Source organism: Corythoichthys intestinalis, chromosome 6, assembly GCF_030265065.1.
Source record: "Corythoichthys intestinalis isolate RoL2023-P3 chromosome 6, ASM3026506v1, whole genome shotgun sequence".
Lineage (NCBI taxonomy): Eukaryota > Metazoa > Chordata > Actinopteri > Syngnathiformes > Syngnathidae > Corythoichthys > Corythoichthys intestinalis.
In genome coordinates this window covers 49,233,814-49,258,367 of record NC_080400.1, presented here as the reverse complement: position 1 = coordinate 49,258,367, position 24,554 = coordinate 49,233,814, and the positions used below count along the sequence as shown (strand labels likewise).

At 38.3% G+C, this 24,554-nt stretch overlaps 1 protein-coding gene across 2 annotated transcripts in view; it reads right to left on the bottom strand.

Annotated features, from left to right (window-relative positions):
- daw1 (dynein assembly factor with WDR repeat domains 1) overlaps window positions 1-23,576 on the bottom strand; it is a 30,646-nt gene extending 7,070 nt beyond the window's left edge. For both annotated transcript variants that reach the window (XR_009063540.1, XM_057839759.1), the window contains exons 1-11: window positions 23,492-23,576; window positions 23,218-23,290; window positions 22,085-22,229; window positions 16,943-17,001; window positions 16,748-16,870; window positions 16,541-16,640; window positions 16,186-16,293; window positions 10,230-10,336; window positions 10,041-10,143; window positions 8,482-8,596; window positions 4,062-4,138 (exon numbers count right to left, since the gene is read on the bottom strand). Coding sequence is in view for 1 of the 2 variants with exons in the window: in XM_057839759.1 (XP_057695742.1) it covers window positions 4,062-4,138; window positions 8,482-8,596; window positions 10,041-10,143; window positions 10,230-10,336; window positions 16,186-16,293; window positions 16,541-16,640; window positions 16,748-16,870; window positions 16,943-17,001; window positions 22,085-22,229; window positions 23,218-23,290; window positions 23,492-23,531 (1,050 nt within the window). In the remaining variant the exon portion in view is untranslated. The remainder of the gene's footprint in view (window positions 1-4,061; window positions 4,139-8,481; window positions 8,597-10,040; window positions 10,144-10,229; window positions 10,337-16,185; window positions 16,294-16,540; window positions 16,641-16,747; window positions 16,871-16,942; window positions 17,002-22,084; window positions 22,230-23,217; window positions 23,291-23,491) is intronic.
- Window positions 23,577-24,554: the final 978 nt, after the last annotated feature.

Below are 24,554 nucleotides of genomic sequence, written 5' to 3'. Positions count from 1 at the left end.
TTCGAGTTCGAACCAGACTTGTATTATTTATTTTGTCGATATCAGTCCTCCTTGGGAACCAATAAGCTGTCATTTGTTATGAATTCAATGAAAAGAAATTTAAAGATGGGGAACAAAGTTACTGAGCAGGTTAAGACATAATGGAAAAATATCTTTATTTCTGCCTGAGTCATACTGTGCGGGTATGGGTAAGATACAATAGAAAAATATTTTCATTACTGCCTGAGTCATACTGTATGTGTTGCAGTGGAGTGTAACAATGAAGATACTTCACTTGATCTCAAAGAAAATGTGTATGCTGTAAGAGATCATTTGAGTACATAATTAGACAATTTTACCTAATTCGCCCGGAAAACACACCTCCGTAAAACGAGTTAAATTACCTCCTTTTCATTGTACTGTATATCTTTTAGGAATTAGTGAAATTATCTGCCAGTGCTTCGAGTAAATTTTACTCACTTAGATTTCTCGAAAGGAAAACTAGCCAGGTGAAAATAAGTTTAACAGTCTTATTTTAAGTAATAGATTAATATATTAATTAATCTTAATTAATTGATCTTTATAAACAGCTTGTTTGTCGGAAATGTTCTTTATTCAAAAATAGACATTTTTTAAAACATTATTTGAAAGCATATTTTTCTTAATTTATGTAAAAAATAGTAATATTTACATGAACTATGTCAAATACGCATTAACCTGTTAACTAGTTTTTAACACTCAAAACAAGATGGAGAAAAGGATTTGACCAGATTTAAGAAACATAATCTGATTAAGACGTTATAAATTTGCAGTGTATAACGAGTGACAGTGTAAATTCAACTACAGTTTCCACTTGTTCTCATTCTTACAAAATAACAATAGATTAGATTGAACAGGCACAATTTTCCACATATACTAGTAAGAACTGTCACATTTATGAGTAAATTGAAACACTGTTTTATTATATAATAACACGAATACTTTCATTACATACACTTGAAAAACACACCTCCATATTAGTTAAATTCTCTTGTTTCAGTGTAAATCTACTAGAAATAAGTGAATTTATCTGCTAGTGCTTCAAGTAAATTTTACTTAGTCTTCTTGAAATAAGAAAAATAGCGCGCTGAAGAAAAATAGCGCACTGAAAATAAGATTAACAGACTTATGTTAATAAGTAATAACAATTTGGTATATTTAATCTTAAAAAAGATTTAAAATGTCAGAAATGTAATAAAAAAATGATTAAGACATTATAAATATGCAGTGTCTTTTGAAGTACTAGTATACTTACATTTTTTAAAATATATAGATCTGGTGCAAATGTATAACATCTTAATGAGATTATTTTTCTTAAATCTAGTCAAATAATGTTTATTTGACCTATTTTGAGCGTTAAAGACTGGTTAACAGATGATTGCATCAGATCATTCCAATTACTTTAAGTAAATATTATTATTTGTTCATATTAAGCCCATACATCTAAAAGTTGGTCATTTTTCACCTAAATCAAGAATAATGTTTTGGACAATATCTATTCTTGAATTAAGAACATTTCTTAGATTTCAAAGGTTTTTTTTTTTTTTCTATTTAAGATTAAATATACTTATTCATTGCTTAAAATAAGTCTGTTAAGCTTTTTTCAGCAAGCTAGTTTTCTTATTTGAAGAAATAGAAGTGAGTACAATTAACTTGAAGCACTGGCAAATAATTTCACTTATTTCTAGTAGATTTACATTGAAAACAAGGGTATTTAATGAGTAAAGAGGTGTGTTTTTGCATTGTATAAAGGTCAGTCAACGATGCGTAAGTCAAGCATGAAAATTTTTAGTTTTGATTAGGAACAGTCTAGTGGCTGAAGATTTGGGCAAAAAATTGAAAGGTGTAAATTGTAGAAAAGCCCATTTTTTAAATGAACAAATACAGTGAGGCAAATAAGTATTTAGTCAACCACCAATTGTGCAAGTTCTCCTACTTGAAAAGATTAGAGAGGCCTGTATTTGTTAACATGGGTAAACCTCAACCAGGAGAGACAGAATGAGGAAAAAAAAAAACACAAAATCAAATTGTTTGATTTTTAAAGAATTTTATTTCCAAATTAGAGTGGAAAATAAGTATTTGGTCACCTACAAACAAGCAAGATTTCTGGCTGTCAAAGAGGTCTAACTTCTTCTAATGAGGTCTAACGAGGTCTAACGAGGCTTCAGTCGTTACCTGTATTAATGGCAACTGTTTTAACTCATTATCGGTATAAATGACACCTGTCCACAACATCAGTCAGTCAGTCACATTCCAAACTCCACTATGGCCAAGACAAAAGAGCTGTCGAAGGACACCAGAGACAAAATTGTAGACCTGCACCAGGCTGGGAAGACTGAATCTGCAATAGGTAAAACGCTTGGTGTAAAGAAATCAACTGTGGGAGCAATTATGAGAAAATGGAAGACATACAAGACCACTGATAATCTCCCTCGATCTGGGGCTCCATGCAAGATCTCACCCCGCGGCGTCAAAATGATAACAAGAATGGTGAGCAAAAATCCGAGAACCACACGGGGGGAACTAGTGAATGACCTACAGAGAGCTGGGACCACAGTAACAAAGCCTACTATCAGTAACACAATGCGCCGCCAGGGACTCAAATCCTGCACTGCCAGACGTGTCCCCCTGCTGAAGCCAGTACACGTCCAGGCCCATCTGCGGTTCGCTAGAGAGCATTTGGATGATCCAGAAGAGGACTGGGAGAATGTGTTATGGTCAGATTAAACCAAAATAGAACTTTTTGGTGGGACCACAGGTTGTGTTTGGAGGAGAAAGAATACTGAATTGCATCCGAAGAACACCATACCCACTGTGAAGAATGGGGGTGGAAACATCATGCTTTGGGGCTGTTTTTCTGCAAAGGGACCAGGACGACTGATCTTTGTAAAGAAAAGAATGAATGGGGCCATGTATCGAGAGATTTTGAGTGAAAATCTCCTTCCATCAGCAAGGGCATTGAAGATGAGACGTGGCTGGGTCTTTCTGCATGACAATGATCCCAAACACACAGCCAGGGCAACAAAGGAGTGGCTTCGTAAGAAGTATTTCAAGGTCGTGGAGTGGCCTAGCCAGTCTCCAGATCTCAAACCCATAGAAAATCTGTGGAGGGAGTTGAAAGTCCGTGTTGCCCAACGACAGCCCCAAAAGATCACTGTTCTAGAGGAGATCTGCATGGAGGAATGGGCCAAAATACCAGCAACAGTATGTGAAAAGCTTGTGAAGAGTTAGAGAAAACGTTTGGCCTCCGTTATTGCCAACAAAGGGTACATAACAAAGTATTGAGATGAACTTTTGGTATTGACAAAATACTTATTTTCCACCACGATTTCCTGGGGGGGGGGGGGGGGGGGGGGTGTCACATTCTGTCTCTCGTGGTTGAGGTTTACCCATGTTGACAATTACAGGCCTCTAATATTTTCAAGTGGGACAACTTTGACTTAACGTAGAACGTTGACTAAATACTTATTTGCCCCACTGTACATACAAATATATTACTGATGGGCAAACAAAACTGAAGCTCTGCAGCTTGCATCGCTCTAATGAGCCTGTTTTGAATGTAAGTGTTGGAGCTTGTACTCAACAACAGCTGTTACATGATTGATGACCCCAAAATGCTTAAAATGTGACCAAAATCAACCACGTGACGGTTTTTCCTCGATCATGGTAGCTACACTAGTTTAGCGTCGACATGAACCGGATCATTTGAATTTTAAATGACACCTCCTGGTATTATTTGCCAATCTCTACAAACATGGCATTAAAAAAAAACAACGTATGACAGAATTGTGCCTGCACATAGACAAATTATGACATGCAACTCATGTGCTGGTATAGCTCAACATTTTAACTCATTGACGCTTCTAGGGGCAATTTTTTTCCCACTATTTTAGGTGAAGGATCGAATACAGTCATAAATAAATGGCTTTTGTTTGTTCACACATGTGTGTGAACATATTCAGGATGCAGAATGTGTGTCCAGCTAGAAGCAAAACTCCTTCGTGACCTTATGTCAAAAGCATTGTGCATTGCTGGGCTCTTACCTTGGAGATCTCTCCGGTATGGCCTTCAAATGTTGTCAAACACTGGTGTGTGGATGCACTGAACACTTTGGCTGTGCCTGGCAAGAACAGAGATTAACAATTGCTATTGTCCATGCAATGAGGTGAGAAAATGTTTAACACAAAATTCAAAGAGACCAAGGAAAAACTCCTAGTAACAACAATATTTACAACCACAAAGAATAATAAGCATACACTAACAGTCAGAAGTGGTAGTGTACAGTATTTCCAAAGACAAGACAAAGGAAATAAAATAAGAGGTGAATCTCCCCTAAACTAATCATACCTCCATTTTAATCATATTATATTATACCTAAACAATTATGATTCAAATTATTTATTTTATTTATTTTTGGGTGTATATTGAAACGTCTTAAGCTACAGCAGGATGTTCTGTGAAATTGTTACGTTTACCGACAACACATGCAGGTATCATATGACATGACAAATAAATTGCACCACCTAGGTCCTACGATCACCAGCAGTTTTTTATGTTAAAAAAGGGAAGTGGTTTGATCATGTATTTTTTTGTATTGGTTGATGCACCTGCAATTTTATGGCAATGTGAGTCTATTGGCTTAAAGCGCCTTTGACAGCATAAAATAAATCCTAAATAGCATTATTATGTGAATTAGAATTATATTTTGAGACGATTTGACTATATAGAACAATATGATAAAGCACAGATGACGAGAAATTAGTCTTTTAATCTGCCGTTTAGACCCGCTTGTCATTATAGTGCTCTATCGTCCCCAGGTGGATGATGACGTTGGCATGGTCACGTTTTCTTCTGATTTAGAATTCATTGAGAGGGAAGATTCAGAACGGAGAAAATACGACAGAGAGCAGCAAAATGTCATGATTGTTTCAATCTCTCTACTCCAACATTTTTACAGGATATTCTTTTTATTTTAGTAATTTTCCCCAATTGCTAAATAAATGGTATGGTTATGACGAATAACAGTCCCGTGCAAAATGGAATATGAAATATCAAAAATACATTTATTAAGTACGGCAGGGCAAAATTACTGCATAATGGTCAAAACTGCCAACTTCTTCCTCCCCCAAACAGACTTTTGTAATTTCCCTGCCCCAGCTTCGGAGACGGAGGAAAGAGCTAAACAAAACAGGAGGCATGACTGCTAGCCGACATGCTAACCCGACCCGAGTAGTTTTCCAAGTCTTATTCTTGCCTGTCGAAAAAGAATAATCACACAAAACTACCTCGACTCGTGTCACACACGGCGCCGCGGTTAATAGTCTTCACCGATCGGCCAGCCCCCGGCGGCGGGCAAGTTACTGCTCGTCGTCCTTCTGTGGCCACGGCGGGCTGAAGTGCTCGTCTCCAGGAATGAACGCCAAAAAAAGCCCATTCTCTGTGGACAAACCGACCGACGTCGGCGCAAGGGGCTGCTCATGGCCAAGCTGAGGAAGCGTATTCTCAGCGGGCACGCGAATAGGACTAAGGGGGTGGAAGTGACCATGGTGTGTGACATGCCGCCGGTCGTCGGCTGAGTGGCCTTTTCAGTGGACAAGGAGCATTGTCACCCACAAAATGCAAGCCACCTCCTTATTAAAACGTGTTCCATGATCCCAGTATTTGACTCACGTACTTGTCCTTCCAATGATCCCACAGTTTTCAGACTTGTTTTGGCCATTAGCCGCAGTGAACGGGAACTTTTTCAAACACAAAAAGGCTCATGCACCTTTCCCTGGTGCAGCAACAAAAATCTGCAGCACATTGGGCTGGCGTGATGCGAAAAATAAACGAAATAATCCGCAAAATCAGCTGAATCAGCAGTCGTTCTGCATACTGTAGTATTGGCTATATACTGAAGATGATTAGCCCGCTGATATCACATTCGCATTCTTCGTCAATCCAGGAAGTCAATCATTTTCATGGCGCGGGATTAAAAAAATTGAATAAATACTAGTATCTACAGTGGGGCAAATAAGTATTTAGTCAACCACTAATTGTGCAAGCTCTCCCACTTGAAAATATTAGAGAGGCCTGTAATTGTCAACATTGGTAAAATTCAACCATGACAGACAATGTGGGAAAAAAAAACAGAAAATCACATTGTTTGATTTTTAAAGAATTTATTTGCAAATCATGGTGGAAAATAAGTAGGCTATTTGGTCAATACCAAAAGTTCATCTCAATACTTTGTTACGTACCCTTTGTTGGCAATAACGGAGGCCAAACGGTTTCTGTAACTCTACACAGGCTTTTCGCACACTGTTGCTGGTATTTTGGCCCATTCGTCCACGCAGATCTCCTCTAGAGCAGTGATGTTTTGGGGCTGTCGTTGGGCAACACGGACTTTCAACTCCCTCCAGAGATTTTCTATGGGGTTGAGATCTGGAGACTGGCTAGGCCACTCCAGGACCTTGAAATGCTTCTTACGAAGCCACTCCTTTGTTGCCCTGGCTGTGTTTTTGGCATCATTGGCATGCTGAAAGACCCAGCCACGTCTCATCTTCAATGCCTTTGCTGATGGAAGGAGATTTTCACTCAAAATCTCTCGATACATGGCCCCATTCAGTATTTCCTTTACACAAATCAGTCGTCCTTGTCCCTTTGCAGAAAAACAGCCCCAAAGCATGTTTCCACCCCCATGCTTCACAGTGGGTATGGTGTTCTTCGGATACAATTCAGTATTCTTTCTCCTCCAAACACGAGAACCTGTGTTTCTACCAAAAAGTTCTATTTTGGTTTAATCTGACCATAACACATTCTCCCAGTCCTCTTCTAGATCATCCAAATGCTGTCTAGCGAACCGCAGACAGGCCTGGATGTGTACTGGCTTCAGCAGGGGGACAAGTCTGGCAGTGCAGGATTTGAGTCCCTGGCGGCGCATTGTGTTACTGATAGTAGCCTTTGTTACTGTGGTCCCAGCTCTCTGTAGGTCATTCACTAGGTCCCCCCGTGTGGTTCTGGGATTTTTGCTCACCTTTCATGTTATCATTTTGACACCACGGGGTGAGATCTTGCATGGAGCCCCAGATCGAGGGAGATTATCAGTGGTCTTGTATGTCTTCCATTTTCTAATAATTGCTCACACAGTTGATTTCTTTACACCAAGCGTTTTACCTTTTGCAGATTCAGTCTTCCCAGCCTGGTGCAGGTCTACAATTCTGTCTCTGCTGTCCTTCGACTTCTCTTTGGTCTTGGCCATAGTGGAGTTTGGAGCGTGACTGACTGAGGTTGTGGTTGTGTCTTTTATACCGATAATGAGTCAAAACAGGTGCCATTAATACAGGTAACGAGTGGAGCCTCTTTAGACCTCTTTAGACCTCGTTAAAAGAAGCTAGACCTCCTAGACAGCCAGAAATCTTGCTTGTTTCTAGGTAACCAAATGCTTATTTTCCACTCTGATTTGGAAATAAACTCTTTAAAAATCACACAATGTAATTTTCTGTTTTTTTTTTCCACATTATGTCTTTCATGGTTGAAGTTTACCCATGTTGACAATTACACGCCTCTCTAATCTTTTCAAGTAGGAGAACTTGCACAATTGGTGGTTGCCTAAATACTTATTTGCCCCACTGTAGATCGCTTCCACACACATCCAAGCGGTCAATTTCATTCAGGTGCATAAAATACCACGTGAAATATGAAATAAACATGCTTCTTGCTTTCAAAGGCACTTTAAGGACCACCAATTGTGTAGTTCATGTCTGATTAGTGCTAGTTAAAGAAAATAACAATAACAACAAATAATGATTAAAAAATGAATAAATAAATCAGGGCTGTCAAAATTATCGCGTTAAGGGGCGGTAATTAATTTTTAAATTTAATCACGTTAAAATATTTGATGCAATTAATGCAGATGCCCCGCTCAAACAGATTAAAATGATAGCACAGGGTCATGTGCACTTGTTACTTGTGTTTTTTTGAGTTTTGTCACCCTCTGCTGGCGCTTGGGTGCGACTGATTTTATGACCATGAGAATTGTGTAATTATTGACATAAACAATGGCGACCTACTAGTTAATTTTTTAAATTGAAAATTGTACAAATTTTATTAAAATGAAAACATTAAGAGGCGTTTTAATATAAAATTTCTATGACTTGTACTAACATTTATCTTTTAAGAACTACAAGTCTTTCTATCCATGGATCACTTTAACAGAATGTTAATGTTAATGCCATCCTGTTGATTTATTGTTATAATAAACAAATACAGCACTTATGTACAGTATGTTGAATCTATATACTCGTCTTGTGTCTTATCTTTCCAATCCAACAATAATTTACAGAAAAATATGTCATATTTTATAGATGGTTAGATTACGATTAATTACGATTAATTTAACTTTTCAGCTGTGATTAACTCGATTAAAAATTATAATCATTTGACAGCCCTAAAATAAATACATTAAAAAAAGAAGGGTCTTACCATCTGCAGAGGCTGTAGCAATAAGTTGACCCCGTGAATCAAAACACACATCCAGCACCTCCTCTTTGTGTCCAACCAGAGTTGCCAAACAATTACCACTGGCGGCATCCCACACCTGAAAAAAATAATTGAACCTCTAAATATAATTCATACGGACACGGCTAAAACAGGGTTTATGCGGGTCATTAAAAGCATTAAAAGTTGGTAAAAGGATTTTATCAAAATTCAGGCTTTAAGCATTAAGCATTAGAAATCATTTAGCTAATTGATTGAGACATTAAAAATTATTTAAACTTGACGTTAAAAAAAACTTTTTAAAAATAATTTGTTAGAGTTGTCTCATTTTATCGGGTAGCCAAAAATATCAGCCTATAAAAGCATTTCAAAATGATATCGGGTTACATTGACATTGATTTTGGGCCAATATGCATGTGAGCAGACAATTTGCATTTAATTATTAAATGAACAATAAATTATTAAAAACTGAATCATAAACTCATGACATGACAACTCATGACTCATTCGCTGTACTTAGGCTGTGTGCCTTTGTTGTTACTTTTAACCAGAAGCACTGTGTGAGCTACATGTGAATATGGTCGTGCACTATTGCCACATTGCACTTGTTCAAAAAAAAAAACTGATGTTTGCATTATTTTGATTGCAACGATTAATATAAAAGTGCAATATAGGCACTTTTTCCATAACTTCAGTTTAAGTTGTTCACTTATATTTCACAGAATGTTTATTGGAAAACCTTGAAGTTGTTACATTTATCATTATTAAAGTATGCAGTGGGGCATCACAATAAAATTAGCCATAATATGTAAGTCCATGACCGCATACATCGGTATCGGTTTAATATCTGTATTTGATTTTTAGAGTTGGAAAATATCGGGATACGGTTATCGGTTAAAAAGTAATTATCGGACAACTCTACTTACAATTTATGTGTGTGAAACTATCTACAGCCGGGCATGGGCATTAAATTAGTTTAACGTGTCATTAAAAGTGTAATTAAAAAGAATTAAATGAGATTTGCTAATACCTGTAGAAACCCTGTAAACAATCAAAAGACGATACAAGCAGAAATATAATGGTTAAGTGCCTCAGTAATATAGCTTACAATTTGGGGCAAAAAGTGACAGAATTCTTACTAACCTGCTTTTTCCTGAGCATTATTAAAGTCATAGGATTCTGTTCTCTGGTGTCCTACAGTTTTGAGGTTTAGGGATTGAATCTCGATTGTGGCCTTAATGTGTGATGTTTGCTTGCATGGGTTTTCTCTGGATTCACATCACATTCACATTGCAAAGCAATGCAAGCATGCAAGTCCGGTTCATGATTTTGTTAAATTCCTTATCTTTAATGTCAGATAGTGTAAATGCTTGATAGTCAATTATGTATGAACCCAGTCTCTTGCACAGTCTCTTTAGATGAGCTCCCGCTCACTGGGAGGCCCAGAAGTGGAATAGGGGAAGTCAGTTTTTGTCAACAATTATTTAAAAGTACAAGATTATCACATCTATACAATAAACAGTAAAATCCCTGAGCTTTCTCACCTTGCCAGTTTTATCCATGGAGGCTGTGACTATAAGTGAGCAATCCCAATTGAATTGAACATTGCTGATCTCTGCCTTGTGGCCCATCAATGTGTAGACACGTCTGAGAATACACAGGAAATGGGCAGGGTCAGCGGTGCATTCTTGCACATGATGGTGCCTCATAATTTAGCGACAAGGATGTCTGACCTTCCTGAAGCAACATCCCAAATAATAACGGTGTGGTCAAAGGAGCCAGTGACAAGCTGATTGCCAATTGAATTGAAGCACAAGGAGAGGACCTCTGCAGTATGACCCTTAATGCAACCAAGTTCAGAGAATTAAGATGAATCTCTTTGTGCACACCATATTTAATAGCCGATAAACTAAAGGTTGATTGTTAGGATGTACCGAAGCAAAATTCTTGGCCGAAACCAAAAACCAAATATTGGAAACACTTGGCCGAAAAATCGAAAGCCGTAAAAATGCACATGTATGTAATTAATTTGTTATTTCATCTTTGAAATGATTATTTATTTTATTGTTTTCCAATGAATGTGTCCTTTGCCTTAGCGTTGGTTCTACAACCCCGGATGCTCGAGAAATTTAATGTGAAAGGTGTCGATTCTGAAACCCCATGGGAGAGTGCATTCCAGGTGTTCGGTGAGATTTTGCTCCCCATCAGAAATTGTAATTCACGGCAAGTTTGGGACACTCGAAAAATAGGTCTCACTCCTCCAATTGCTAAGCTGAATGAGATATCAACGTATATACAAAAAAAAATTGGAGAAAAAAAAGCTGTTCCGTTTTCGCTGAAACTAGCAAAGCGCTTTTTAAAAATGGCCGAGTTCTAGCTGCAACAAAGCCGAGCAAAGTCGCTCCCGGTTGGTGTTGCGTCAAATTTTGCACCCCATCAGAAATAAGCCGCTGCAACGCTGAAATAGCAAGAAGGGCACGTCAACTGAAGAAAGCTGGAAAATTTTAGAGTACATGGACCGCAGATTGCAGAATTCACATCAAAACAAAAGACCAGAAAAGCAAAGTTATCAAGCAAGTCGAAGATCTGGCAGGTTATGAAAACTAATCATGACTCAAGTAGCGGACTCTATGCTCTCATCACAATTACAGTTGGAAGACCAATTTGAAGCCTGATAAAAACGTTTACGTCAACAGACTGGAGGAGTGCAAATACTACAGTGATGAATCAATTTAACAGCTCTTTTAAGTAAGCTTTCATTAATTCATTTCAACGGCAGAAGTCTCTACAAGAACTTTGAACACATCAAGGATAATTTTACACAAGTTAGGCAACAAGTTCAACGTCATTGCTGTTTCGTAAACTTGGATAAAGGATATCAAAGGCTCTGACTTTAACCGTCAATGTTGAACTTCTCACCGAATGTGTAGGAAAACTTCTGTTAAAAATGAATAACAAGCATGTCGTTGTTTGTGGAGACTTAAACACTGATCTGTTAAATCCTAACAAGAATTTACATATTGATGATTTTACTAGTACTATGTATACATTAGGGCTGCTTCCACTAATAACACAGCTGACTAGAATTGACGCTTTTGTATCCAGTGAAGGACACTGAGGTAAGGCATCTGGTCGGGAAATTGGGAAATATAGCTTCGGCAGACATGCAAGGCATGGACATGAGGCTTATAAAACTAATAATAGAAGAATCTTCAGCCTCTAACATATATTTTTAATCTTTCTAGGTCATAATACGAATTGTACAAAAGGTAAATAATGTCTGGGTGGCAATTCAAACTTGTAAACAAACACAAGTGTACTCAAAACAAAGGAGGGTCTCCAATGCAAACAGAACTCAACCAGACATCACAAGGACAGATAATCTTAACGACATGGAACTGGTAAATTGGCCACTGAGTGCCCTGGCTAAGATCTTACAATGCGGCCAAAACCTGGACAACGTGCCTGCCTGGATCGAATCAACTGAATAAACTAACCGCTGAATTATGAACTAATCTACTGGATCTAATCAACATAACGAGCACATGGACACGATCAACATGGACTATTGGGAAAATGAACAATCAAGGGGGATGGTTAAAAAAAAAAAAAAAAGAGAGAACCTTGTAAACACTACGCAATATTCGATATTTTCTGCGTCCTAAGGTATACTGGGGGCGGGTTTCAATAAGCTTCAGCTTCTCCTGTCTGCCCTTTTCTTTTCGGGTTCAATTAATTGTAAACACATAAAATGCTGTATATTTGTTGGATTTGTCATGCCTGAAGGGAAAAAAGAAGAAGAAATTGTAACTTTTTGGTTCTGCGCATGGGCGTAATGTTAAAAATGGCCGCGAATGTAGCGGTTCCAAAGTAAACACAACAAACTTTCTTTAAAGAAAGGAATAATTACTTACGTTTTATCATGGACGGACACGTATGGAGAGTGTTCTCCTCAGAACCATCCTGCCATGTTAGCGGCACACAACAACTGCACGGCGCGCTCTCACTGTTAACGTCTTCACCGTGTCGTTAATCATTAATTAACGCCATATTTGTGTTGCACATGTTTATGATGTAACTTGTTTATTTAGCACCTTTGGATGACATTGAGTGTCCAATTGAATGTAAAAGAGGGCTTATTCACAGCTACAACAGCTTTGGGAGCAAAATATTATAAGGGTGCAAAATTTGACAGAACACCAGATTAAATGGCGACTGATATAGGGGGTGTTGAAGTTACAGGAAAAAAGAGACAAAAAGAGCACATGGTCATGCTATAAACTTATTGTACTAAAGCACAGCAAATGCACATGTATGTATTTAAATATTACTTTATTTGTATACTGTTCGCTTGATTAAACTCCAAACTACTACTCACGCATGGGCTCAAAAGCACTGTACTCGTTGTCACGTGGGACATCAATGGAAAACAACTTCAGAACAAGCATGTAGCAGCAATGAAGCAAATTTATTTTATTTTCCGTCACTTAATAATATATATATTTCTTTGATACCTCAAAACACTTCCACCGCAGACATGATGGCTGTGAGCCAGTAGTGCTATCTCGTCGTGTTTTGATTACGTAATCACAAGACAACTAAGTTTCTTCACACTTTTCGGTGGTAAACTTCCAGCCTTTTAAACGAAAATTCAATTTAGCTATTTTGGCTGAAAGTTGTCGGTGCCGAATTTTCGGAACACAGCTCTAGTTGACTGTTTTGCTTGAAATAATTATACAGTGGACCCTCATGATACGTGCACAGTCCACACATGACCAAGCTCGTAACATGAATGTGAGTGTGTCATGAATGGATTTTCTATATTAGAAATTATTGAATTCATGTTAATTCGTGCAACACTTCCCATGACCCCCAATGTTACCCCTAAATAATAATTCAAGGCATCATTTTAAGGCTAAATAATCTGAAAAACATAAAAGTATAAAAACAATGTAAGTTATATACAAGCACTTACTATGAGTACTGAAGTCTAGCGGTGTAACGGAAGGGAGAGCCAAAGGAGCAGGAGGAGAGAAAATAGTCATACATTCAGATTCAGAGATTTATTTGTCATTCACACTAGCTCGCACAAGACGACCACAGATGCAACGAAATTCTGTTCGATGAGTGAGCATCGGGCAGCTGCAGACTTTGTTCCGCGCCGCCACTTCTCTGTCTTCTTCAGAAATTACAGAACAAGTTACAAGTAGACACACAAATATCACACAACATAGCAGGGGTATGACACGACGCACAGGTCACGTGCAGGGATTTTTTGTAGGGAAAAAAAAAGGAGAACTACCAGTCATGGCTGAAAGAAGGGGTGGAGGAATCAGTGATTGTAAGAAAAAGGCGGGGGTGGACTGGAGGGGGGGAGGGTGTGTGTGAGTGTGTGTATGCACAAGTGTATCAGTATTTGTACATGTGTGTAGACAAAATAAGAGTCGCAGGGCCCTGCAACTGGCCTTGGGAAGAGATCAAGGGCAAGCGATAGGGCCATCTGCGCGGCTCTCTCCAGGAGAAGGGAGGGGTGGGGTAAGGCTATTCAGGAAAGGTGAAGGAAAATTATAATCCAAGTAAGCCGAATGAGAATTTAATATGTCCAAATACAGTGGGGCAAATACCACTAACTGTGCAAGTTCTCCCACTTGAAAATATTAGAGAGGCCTTTAATTGTCAACATGGGTAAACCTCAACCATGAGAGACAGAATGTGGAAAAAAAAAATAAACATAAAATCACATTGTTTGATTTTTAAAGAATTTATTTTCAAATCATGGTGGAAAATAAGTATTTGGTCAATACCAAAAGTTCATCTCAATACTTTGTTATGTACCCTTTGTTGGCAGTAACGGAGGCCAAACATTTTCTGTAACTCTTCAAAGCTTTTCACACACTGTTGCTGGTATTTTGGACTATTTCTCCATGCAGATCTCCTCTAGAGCAGTGATGTTTTGGGGCTGTCGTAGTGCAACACGGACGTTCAATTCCCTCCACAGATTTTCTATGGGTTTGAGATCTGGAGACTGGCTTGGCCACTCCAGGACCTCGAAATGCTTCTTACGAAGCCACTCCTTTGTTGCCCTGGCTGTGTGTTTGGGATCATTGTCATGCTGAAAGACCCAGCCACGTCTCATCTTCAATGCCCTTGCTGATGGAAGGAGATTTTCATTCAAAATCTCTCGATACATGGCCCCATTCATTCTTTCCTTTACACAGATCAGTCGTCCTGGTCCCTTTGCAGAAAAACAGCCCCCAAGCATGATGTTCCCACCCCCATGCTTGGTTGACTAGTTACTTATTTGCCCCACTGTACGATTGGCCTTCAGTCAAATTCACGCTCCTCAAGGCGTATGCGAGACCTCAAGACCCTTATGTTATTGCCGATAGTCGCGGTCTGCCCCGACAGTTCAGTCACCTGCCCCGACACTTCCGTCACCTGGCGCAAGGTAGCATCCGTTTTTCTCCATCCTTCCTCAGACCGAACCGCTAGTCCATGGCGCCAGTTCTCGATCCGAGCCTCGACGTGGTCTTTCAATGCCTTGAATCGCACTGTTTGGTCCGTGGTCAATTTGTTGATTTCATTGAAAGCTGCCGTCTTGGAAACTTTCCGGGAGAGCAGGGCACCTCCTAAGCCAAGCAGAAGGAACCCCACAACCGTCACGCCAAACAGCCAAATATCCTCAATATCTTCCACAAATAGGACAGTAAGACACGCTGGTTTCCAGTGATCCCATGAATCTCTCACATATCCAGCGGCGAAGGTCCCGTTTGGGCAAGACGGCTCTCCTGGTGTACCGTGTCTTGTTTAAAAAATCTTGTCAATTGCGCTGAGAGACAAACTTATCAGATCCATTTTCGTCTCGTATGAGAGACCAGCACAGTTGATCCACAGAGGAAATACAAAACAAGCAGACAGACTAGACTGACGATGATAGCAGAGCAGGAGCAGGGAGGGAACATCGCCGGCCCAATCGAAGGCAGGAAGAAGAAGCCTACATTCACAGTAACATTAAAGGAAACTATAGCATAACATAAACAAAATTTTTTGGGTGTGAGTAAACTAGCAGACATGGTTAATGTTCACTTGTAAGCACAGATCATTCAGATGCACTTCGATACAAAATTCTACCACTGGAGACCACGAGAATGAGCAGCAGATGAGCAGATTGGGGATTCTGTTGATGAGAGAAGCCCGTATGCCACCTAGGAAGACAGCAAGACAGATGGGGAGGCACCAGGACACGCCAAGCGAGAGAAAGACTTTTCTGGACTTCGCCCATCGCTTGTATCGACAATGTGTTCCCCAATGAAACTCATTTCCGTCGTGACGATGTTCGTATCTTGAAAAATTCGTCAGGTGAGGTGCTCGTATCTTGAGGGTGCACTGTACCGTCAGAAATTCTTAATTGACTGCAGTCAGTCAGATTAATTATTCTTATGCATAGAAAGCCCAGCAAGTAGCTCTTCATTGAGACAGTTCATCGGTGCACATATCACAACCATCTCCCTCGAAAAGGTTTTGGTGCTTTCAGATCTAACCATTATATTCAGATCATGAATTGAGTTGTTTGAGGTTGAGTGGGTCTCCTTTCGGGGGTCGCACGGTTCACAATGAAACAGGAGAATTGCATTGATGTGCTATTTGTTCCATGCAAGGGCAGTGAAAGGAAAAGAAAAGATGACTCACACTGAGAGTGGCCACCTCCCACCCACTCTTCACTTCCCACAGCTTGGCGGTGGCATCCATGCTGCCTGTGGCCACAAGTGTACTCTGAGGGTTGAATGCCAGACACACCTACACAAAAATATAATTTTTTTTCTAGTCACACTTACAGTTGGAACCTTGAGCAAATATTCGGCAGACTTTCTGGTCTCCCATTGAATGTCATAGAACAAGAGTGATCAAACAGCTAGCAACAGCTATGGTGTCTTACCTGCCTATGGTCTTTTTAATAACATTTCAAGGTAGGTGGATGGTGTTATACAGTCCAACCATACACTTAAAGTACTGCAAACAGTTTGAAACAGAAGATAGTACTCACTATTTCAGACATATGCCCTCGAAATGTGTGGAAGCATTTGCCCGTCTCAGCACACCACAGTTTACAGGTCTTATCAAAAGAACCAGTGGCAATCTTGTCTCTAAATTCCATAAAGATAAAATAGCACTTAAATGCTGAAACCCATTAGAAGAGCTGAAAATAATGACTTTTCTCAGATAATGCGCTATAAAAGCACATTGACGTTACCCAAAGGGGTTGTTGAATGCAATCGCATACACCACATTTCTGTGACCCTCAAGTGTGTGCAGTTCTGTGCCTGAGGCGGTGTCCCAAATACGACATGTTCTGTCGTAGCTCCCAGTTAGAAACCTGCAGAGTGAAGAAGATGATGATAGTAACCCACCGGAGCTTTTCATGAGGCGGCAGAATTTTTCACAGCACCTTGACCCTGATTTGTCAAATGCAACATTAGTCAGAGGAAGTATGTGTGCCTTCAGCTCCTGAGAAGAAAAACAAAATGACTTCAAATGACTTCATTCACTCATGTCACTTAAAGGTTCATCCTATACATCCTATACACAATGGCACGAAAAGGTTCGGAAACCCCTTAGAATTTCCATTATTTTCATTTATAAATCGTTGAGTGTTTGGAACAGCAACTTCTTTTTGATTTATCAAAAAGACAATTGATGGAGTAATACAGTGGTACCTCTACATACAAATTTAATTCATTCCAGGACCTCGTTTGTAAGTCGAAATGGTCCTATGTCGAGCGGGATTTTCCCATAAGAATGCATTTTAATTCGATAATTCATTCCACAGCCCTACTTTACTGCATACCGTTTTTGATTTGGCTTGATTTTAGTCTGTGCGAAGAAAAAACATTTCCAGGGGAATTTTAGGGGTTAAATTCCAACACCATAAAATTTCAATTTTTGCATTGGGCATTTAAAATATTGTTTCAATCATGATTAAAGAATGTGAATGCGAGATACTGAGAATATAAGGCTCCATATGCATAAATATATATGCATATACTGTAAATGTGTGTACATAACACTATCTACTTATTGTAGTTAGCCTTGAAGCCTAGTAACTAGGCTTTATGATTTAAGCATTTAATATATCTAATACATCGATATTATCCCATAATAAGCAATGCAAACGGCAACTAGGGTCGAAAAGATAATGGACAGCAGCGAAAAGATAATGGACAGCATGCTACTCAGTTAGCCTGCTGTATCCAAAATTCTCGCGGTAGCGTTTGACTGCAATGTGTCTTTTTGTGGCTTTCCGGTAACTAAAGGTGAGAGCATATTAAAGACACCATGATTTTAACAGATATTATCGTGTACTTACCATGTTTTGATCCAAAAACTCTGTGTAGCATGTATCTCCGAGTGTCAAAAAAGCTGTGAATGGCCACCGCCGGACTTTGTGGGGATTTTATGGGTGAAACACGATAATACAACAAGGGTTAGGGTTTAGTGCAAGTCATGTAGAAGTCACAGACAACAAGGGAAGGTCGAGATTTTCTTTTTCAAATTTTTACCGTTTTAAACATTTTTTTTTCTTTGTTTGGATCGATTATTTATCATGTAAAATATCAGGGGAAATGCGACAGAAACAAAAAAAAAAATACAATTAAGCGATAGCAGGTAGACATCCGTCACAGACACTATTTTTTTTTCATTGTGACGTAATTTGTTTAAAAGTTTAAAATATGCGCGTGAATAATTTTTTTAAAGTTATACATTTTTAAAACTAAATATTAGAGATCAATTAATGATTCAAAGCCAAAAATGATAGAAATTTCCAATAATATATACCTTTTTATGGCTGAGTTGAAACAAAAGTAGTTGCGCAGTGTCTGTAAACGGGGATCTCAAGGGTAAAATGGACATATTAAAAATAGTCCGGGGGCATAATGCGCAATGAAACTGCTATGGCAGCATACTGTTCTATCAACGGGGGCATAATGCGCAATGAAACTGCTATGGCAGCATACTGTTCTATCAAACACAACAGTTCTTTTGGTTTAAAATACAGCCGTTTATTTTACAGAGGGGTACCAGAGCAGAAACTGCTTTTTCAGCCTTGTCTGTGATTTCCACCTCATGGCGAACGGAGGTTTGAGGACACAGGCTATATTGTCGAGCCAGTTAACTCACAAGCACATCACTTTCATATTTTTCTGTCATTTCTTTCCTAATTTCAATTGTAAGGGTCAACCTTTTCCCTTTTTTAGCGCATGCACTTCCCTTCTTGGGACCCATGTTGATTTCTCTCACAAGAAATCCACCGCGCGTCCATCTTGCAGGAAAGCTGTAGAATTGCAATGCTGTCATAAATCATCGTATTTAAAGCATGTCGTCATATGTCGAGACAAATGGCGGGTCAAATTTTAAAACAGATGTCGAAAGGATTGGATGTCAATGCGATCGTATGTCCAGGTACCACTGTATTTCAGAATTGGAATTCAGTTTATCGAACTAACAGAAGATGTACAATTTGCATCAGCACAAAATTACACAGGTGACAAAGATTTTGGCACCCTTCTCATCTGTTGATTTTAATAAATTTAACTCATTTGCACTGGTTAATTGTAAAATCCACTAGTGACAAATTTGCTGCTCACTAGCACTACATACTATGTCATTGATATTTTGGTGCGTCAAATGCCACGTGTCTGAACTGGGGTGTGGGGTGTTAGCAGAGTTTGATGTCAGATATGATATGTACGTCACTCCCCTCGCCCACGTGGTCCCTTTTACACCCCCAAACCTGGCCCACTAAAGCCAAATAAATAAGTCGTACCTGAGTATAAGTGGCACCAGCCATAAAATGCCCAACAAAGAGGAAAAAAAACATATATAAGTTGCACCGGAGTATAAGTCGCATTTCTGGGTGAAATTTACTTGATAAAATCCAACACATAGAACAGATATGCCATCTTGAAAGGCAATTTAAAATAAAAATACAATAGCAACATGCTGAATGTACAGTATGATAATGTTACATGATGCATAAACAACAAAATGCGAACGTGGCCGGTATGTTAACGCAACATAGCTATTAAGAGTTATTCAGATAACTATAGCATAAAGAACATGGTAACAAGTTTACCAAACCATCGGTGTCACTCCAAAACACCAAAATAGCCTGTGAAATGATATAATAATGTATTAATAATTGCACACATACGTCGCTCCAGAGTATATATTGCACCCCAAGCCAAACTATGAAAAAAACTGCGACTTATAGTCCGAATAATACGGTACTTTTTTTTTTTTTTTTTAAGTGCAAGCAAACTGTCATGTAAACTTTATTTTTATTTATTTATTTATTTATTTATTTATGTTTTTTTTTTTTTACAGTTCAGTTGCATTCAGTTCAAAGCAGGGGTGAAAGTGGCTAGAATTTCTTGCCGGAACTCTTCGACGTGAAGGTCGCCAAGGAGCCAGAAATTTTATGTATTTATCCTTCAAAATTGTATGTTTTCAATGATTTGCAAAATAAAAGTAAACAAAAACAGCAATGACCCCAACCTCCATCTCCTAATTTTTATTTTCCCTTATTTCCTCACATACTAAATGCCAAATCTCAATTTTAACGACTTAAGAACATTCATTCATTTTCCATGCCGCTTATTCCTCACGAGGGTCGCGGAGGTGCTGGAGCCTATCCCAGCTAACTTCGGGCAGTAGGCAGGGGACACCCTGAATTGGTTGCCAGCCAATCGCAGGGCACAAGGAGACACACAACCATTCACGCACACACTCACACCTACGGACAATTTAGAGTGTTCAATCAGGCTACCATGCATGTTTTTGGGATGTGGGAGGAAACCGGAGTTCCCGGAGGAAACCCACGCAGGCACGGGGAGAACATGCAAACTCCACACAGGAAGGCCGAAGCCCGGGATTGAACCCTTGATCTCAGAACTGTGAGGCAGACATGCTAACCACTAAGCCACCGTGCCGCCTGACTTAAGAACATAGTATATTTAAATTGAAGTTAATGTAAACATATTTTTTTAATATTAAAGATATGAGTAACATACATTCAAACTTTATGCAGAATAAAATGAAATAGATTTTGAAGATCGTGCAAACATTGACTTTTCAAATCATGATGAAAAAATGAATAAGCAGCCTAACAAAAATTAACAAATATAAGTCCAAAGTGCACATTGACAGCTAAGAGGTTCTGAACCTCCCCATCAGAGCAAATAAAACTAAATATGATAAATAAGCCTCCTCCACTCTTTCGTTGCTTTTAAAGATTTGATCAATTTTATGTTGCATTGCCCTTTTTTTGTCACATCAATTTAACAAGCTTTTTTTTTTTTTGCTGTTCCAGAAAACATGCACATTTGAACCAATCAGAGCTAACCATCTCTGCTGATTGAACGGATAGATGAGTCCAGGCATTTTGCTTTGCTGCGTGCACTTGCACATTGACGTGACTCATCATCGTCAGACTCATCGTCCGTGGAACAAAATCAATAATATATATTGGTGGAGACGGATTATGCTACACAAGCACTTTATTAGGCTTGTTGTTAACCCTTGTGTATGTAAATCTGATGTCGGTAGATTGTTTTCTTCTTGGAGCTGAAATGCATGTGTGGCAGCTTAGCCTTTTTTTTTTTTTTTTTTTTTTTTTTAACGTAGCGTTTTGACAGTTGCTGTCATATTTTCAGAATCCAAGCACCGTGAATCTTATACCGGAACTGCGTTCAGGCCCTGAATCTTATACCGGAACTGCGTTCCTGACCGTTCTGGCCCACTTTCACCCCTGGTTCAAAGTACCTTCAACAATAATGAATTTGACAAGGACAAGGAATTTGACAGAACACGAAAATATAATACAGTTAGTTAAAATGGAGTACACAGAGAAGAAAAAGAAAACAAATGCTTATCACTTTGAACATGCTTTTTACTCTCGCTTTACTCAAATCTCTTATCTTCCACACACTTACTGTACTTTGTCTTTTGTTAGCGATAGTACCTCGGCCAATGACTGGGATTTCGTATTACCATTGTTCTTTCAGCTCATTGGTCAAAAAGCAGGTTAGGTGGTAGATATCGTATGTTTGCATATTCTTGTAAAGTACCATACCAGTATTCGTTCGTTCTACAAATAAGACACTATTTTCGAGTTTTATGATAATAAGGGACAAAGCGCGTTCCTTGAAAGCTCAATAAGGGATGCGTATTTTTGTTTCTGAAAACCAGATGATTCCTTTTTTTCAAGGGAGAGTTGGCAACCCTACTTATACATGTGTACACACCACTAAACGTGTTGTTCCCGTACCCGGTCTTTTTAAAGCCTAAAGGCATGTGGTGCTCCCTGTTTGCTGGTAAAATCTACCTAACTTTTTCATCCTACTGAACTTAAATGTGTGTAGAAATGTAGAAAAGCACCCTTGTCAGCTCGACACCTAGCGCAACATTTCTCGTAGTGATGATACATAATAATCAACATAATTCTAGGTCACCTCAAAATTATACACTGAAGCCAAGTATTTTGTCAAGATGTGGATGCACTGTGTTGGAGCAGACGGTCAGATGGACTAACCTTGGAAAAAACAAACCTGTCGTGGTCCTTTTGGCTCTGTTTCTGTTGGAGGCGAATGATAAGCTTTTTTACTTGCTCAGCTCGGGATTCTGTAATGAGAGGCTCAGATTGCATGATATCTTTCAATAACTCATCTGGGTTGGTTCTGAATGGGGAAAAAAGAAAGTTACAACATGAGTATAAAAAATAAATAAATAAATAAATAAATGTAAATGTCTTCTGGTCAATTTTTCTCATGTATTGTATATTTTAAAAGTATAAGTCAGTTGCAGTCAATATAGTCAAACTAGAGGATTTCCCCCCTCAGTACGAGCATGCTGCAAGTAAATTAAAACTAAAAAAAAATATTTTGTGTACAGTGCTAGTTTTACAAGTTTTTTATTTATTTATTTTTCGGGGACTAAAGTATCTGTAGCTTACTGAGCTTTGTCAAAATGGTTGGGTTAATAAAATTTGGGCAACTTTTAACAAAATCTGGCCAATTTGGTAGGGACCATTTTGGTTCGTTTTAACAGTTAAACTTGTATGTCTACACACCTTGAACTTCAGCTACATTTCTTTCAGTGGCATCTTCTTTGCTTTTCGTCATATCTGGAATTTTAACGCTTCACAGCAGGTGGCGCTATAGACTACTTGTAATTTCTGATTTTTATGGAATAGGATACATTCAAATTCAACGAAATAATTCTAAAAATGGCATATCATATTATATGCACTGCAATTTTGTTCTTGTTGCGTATTTGGCGGATTTGCTTCTGCTTTTGACAACAACAGAACTTCAGATCGGCTCTGGAAAATACTGTTAAAGTTGTACTTCGGCAGTGATTTCTATTTACAAACATGTATTTTGATGTTTCACAATGAATAACTATACTGTTAATGATTAATAATTGTGGTTATTTAAACATAAATCATGCAATCGTTTTAATTTTTTAAGGGAGAAGAACTACATCTCTCATGATGCGATTAGATCTGGAAACTCTGCTTACTGAATTATTCCTCACAACTTGTTTATAAATATTTGAATTTGCACGAGAGAGCAACACAATCTCGCTGTATCCTGATGTTACCTATATTTTTATAGGCTGTAAAGCATTATAGGATTTATATAGCATAATGAGCAAGTCACGTACTCTACTGTCAAATCCAAAAGGTCGATTGATTTGGTCCTCAAAAGGCCTCCTTTATCATATTCCAGGATGATACCTGATGGGAGAAAAAAAACAGTCGTTATAGACAGAACGCTAGGAGCAGCGTAGCGAGATCTTCTCGACACTTTGGCTAGTGGAGTTAGCAATAGCTGATCGGGAACGGCCAAAGTATATGAATTACAAGATTCCTCTATAACATGCGGATATGCTAACAAGAGAGAAACGCATTGCATTAAGGAAAACCTATTATTGTTACCTGGTGGGTAATATCTCAGAAGAAATCGCTTGAGCCTCATTTTGCTATACTAAATCGACTGTCAACAAACCGTTGCTACGGTAACAGCTGGGGGAAGGGAAAGCACATGGTTACCACGCATGCTCAGTCATGAAAATCGGGAAGTATAATACATAACCTCAATACGGGTGATGAAAAGAACAACCCCCAAACGACCACCAATAAACTCAACAAAATTTAAATGTATAAACTGGAGAAAAACTTGGCCGTTACTATACACCTACTGTATATCCAATGAAGCAAAGTGGTAAATGGTACATTTAAATATTTTGCATAAAATATATCCAACTAATCTTACTCTTGCTATTTTTTTATATTGATTATTAATTTGTGCACTTTCTGTGGAAATGGCATGGAAATAATAATGCATTCATTTTTGAATGTATAAAAACAAAACAATTTTGCACTGCTTTTGAAACCTATTTTTTTCCATGATTTTACTGGCCCCTATAATTTGAATTTGAAATATATTATTTGTTATTATATGTACCCCAGAGATAATAGTTTTGAATATTTAATGCATTTTATTATTTTTTATGCTGTTTTTTAGTCACAAATAAAAGTTTGCAAAGAAACGTCCTATATATGCATTTTTTCAGTCTCCAGAAATAGATTATACACTGAAATCAATAAGACAAATTAGCAATTTAAAAAAATAAAAAAAAAAAGAAAGAGAATATAGGATGTCTTTTTCCCTGAAGCCTTTGGTTAAAATTTCTATATTATTTTAACATGTTACATGTTTTATTATTATTGTTGTCTTTTATTTTGCAATGATAATGTAACAGTGTTGATTGCATCTGCATGTGTCATTCTTTTGTCAACTGTTTTGTGCAGCAGATGTTTGTATGCATATCAGTTTTTTTGTGGGGGTTATGTGGGTCTCAATATGACATGACCCAAATTGTGACATGAACTTATGTGGATGCCAGGACTCATTTATAATTAGCCATATATTCATATAGATTATGAATAAATATATAAATCGATAGATTCATAAAATGTTAATAAAAACTAAATTAAA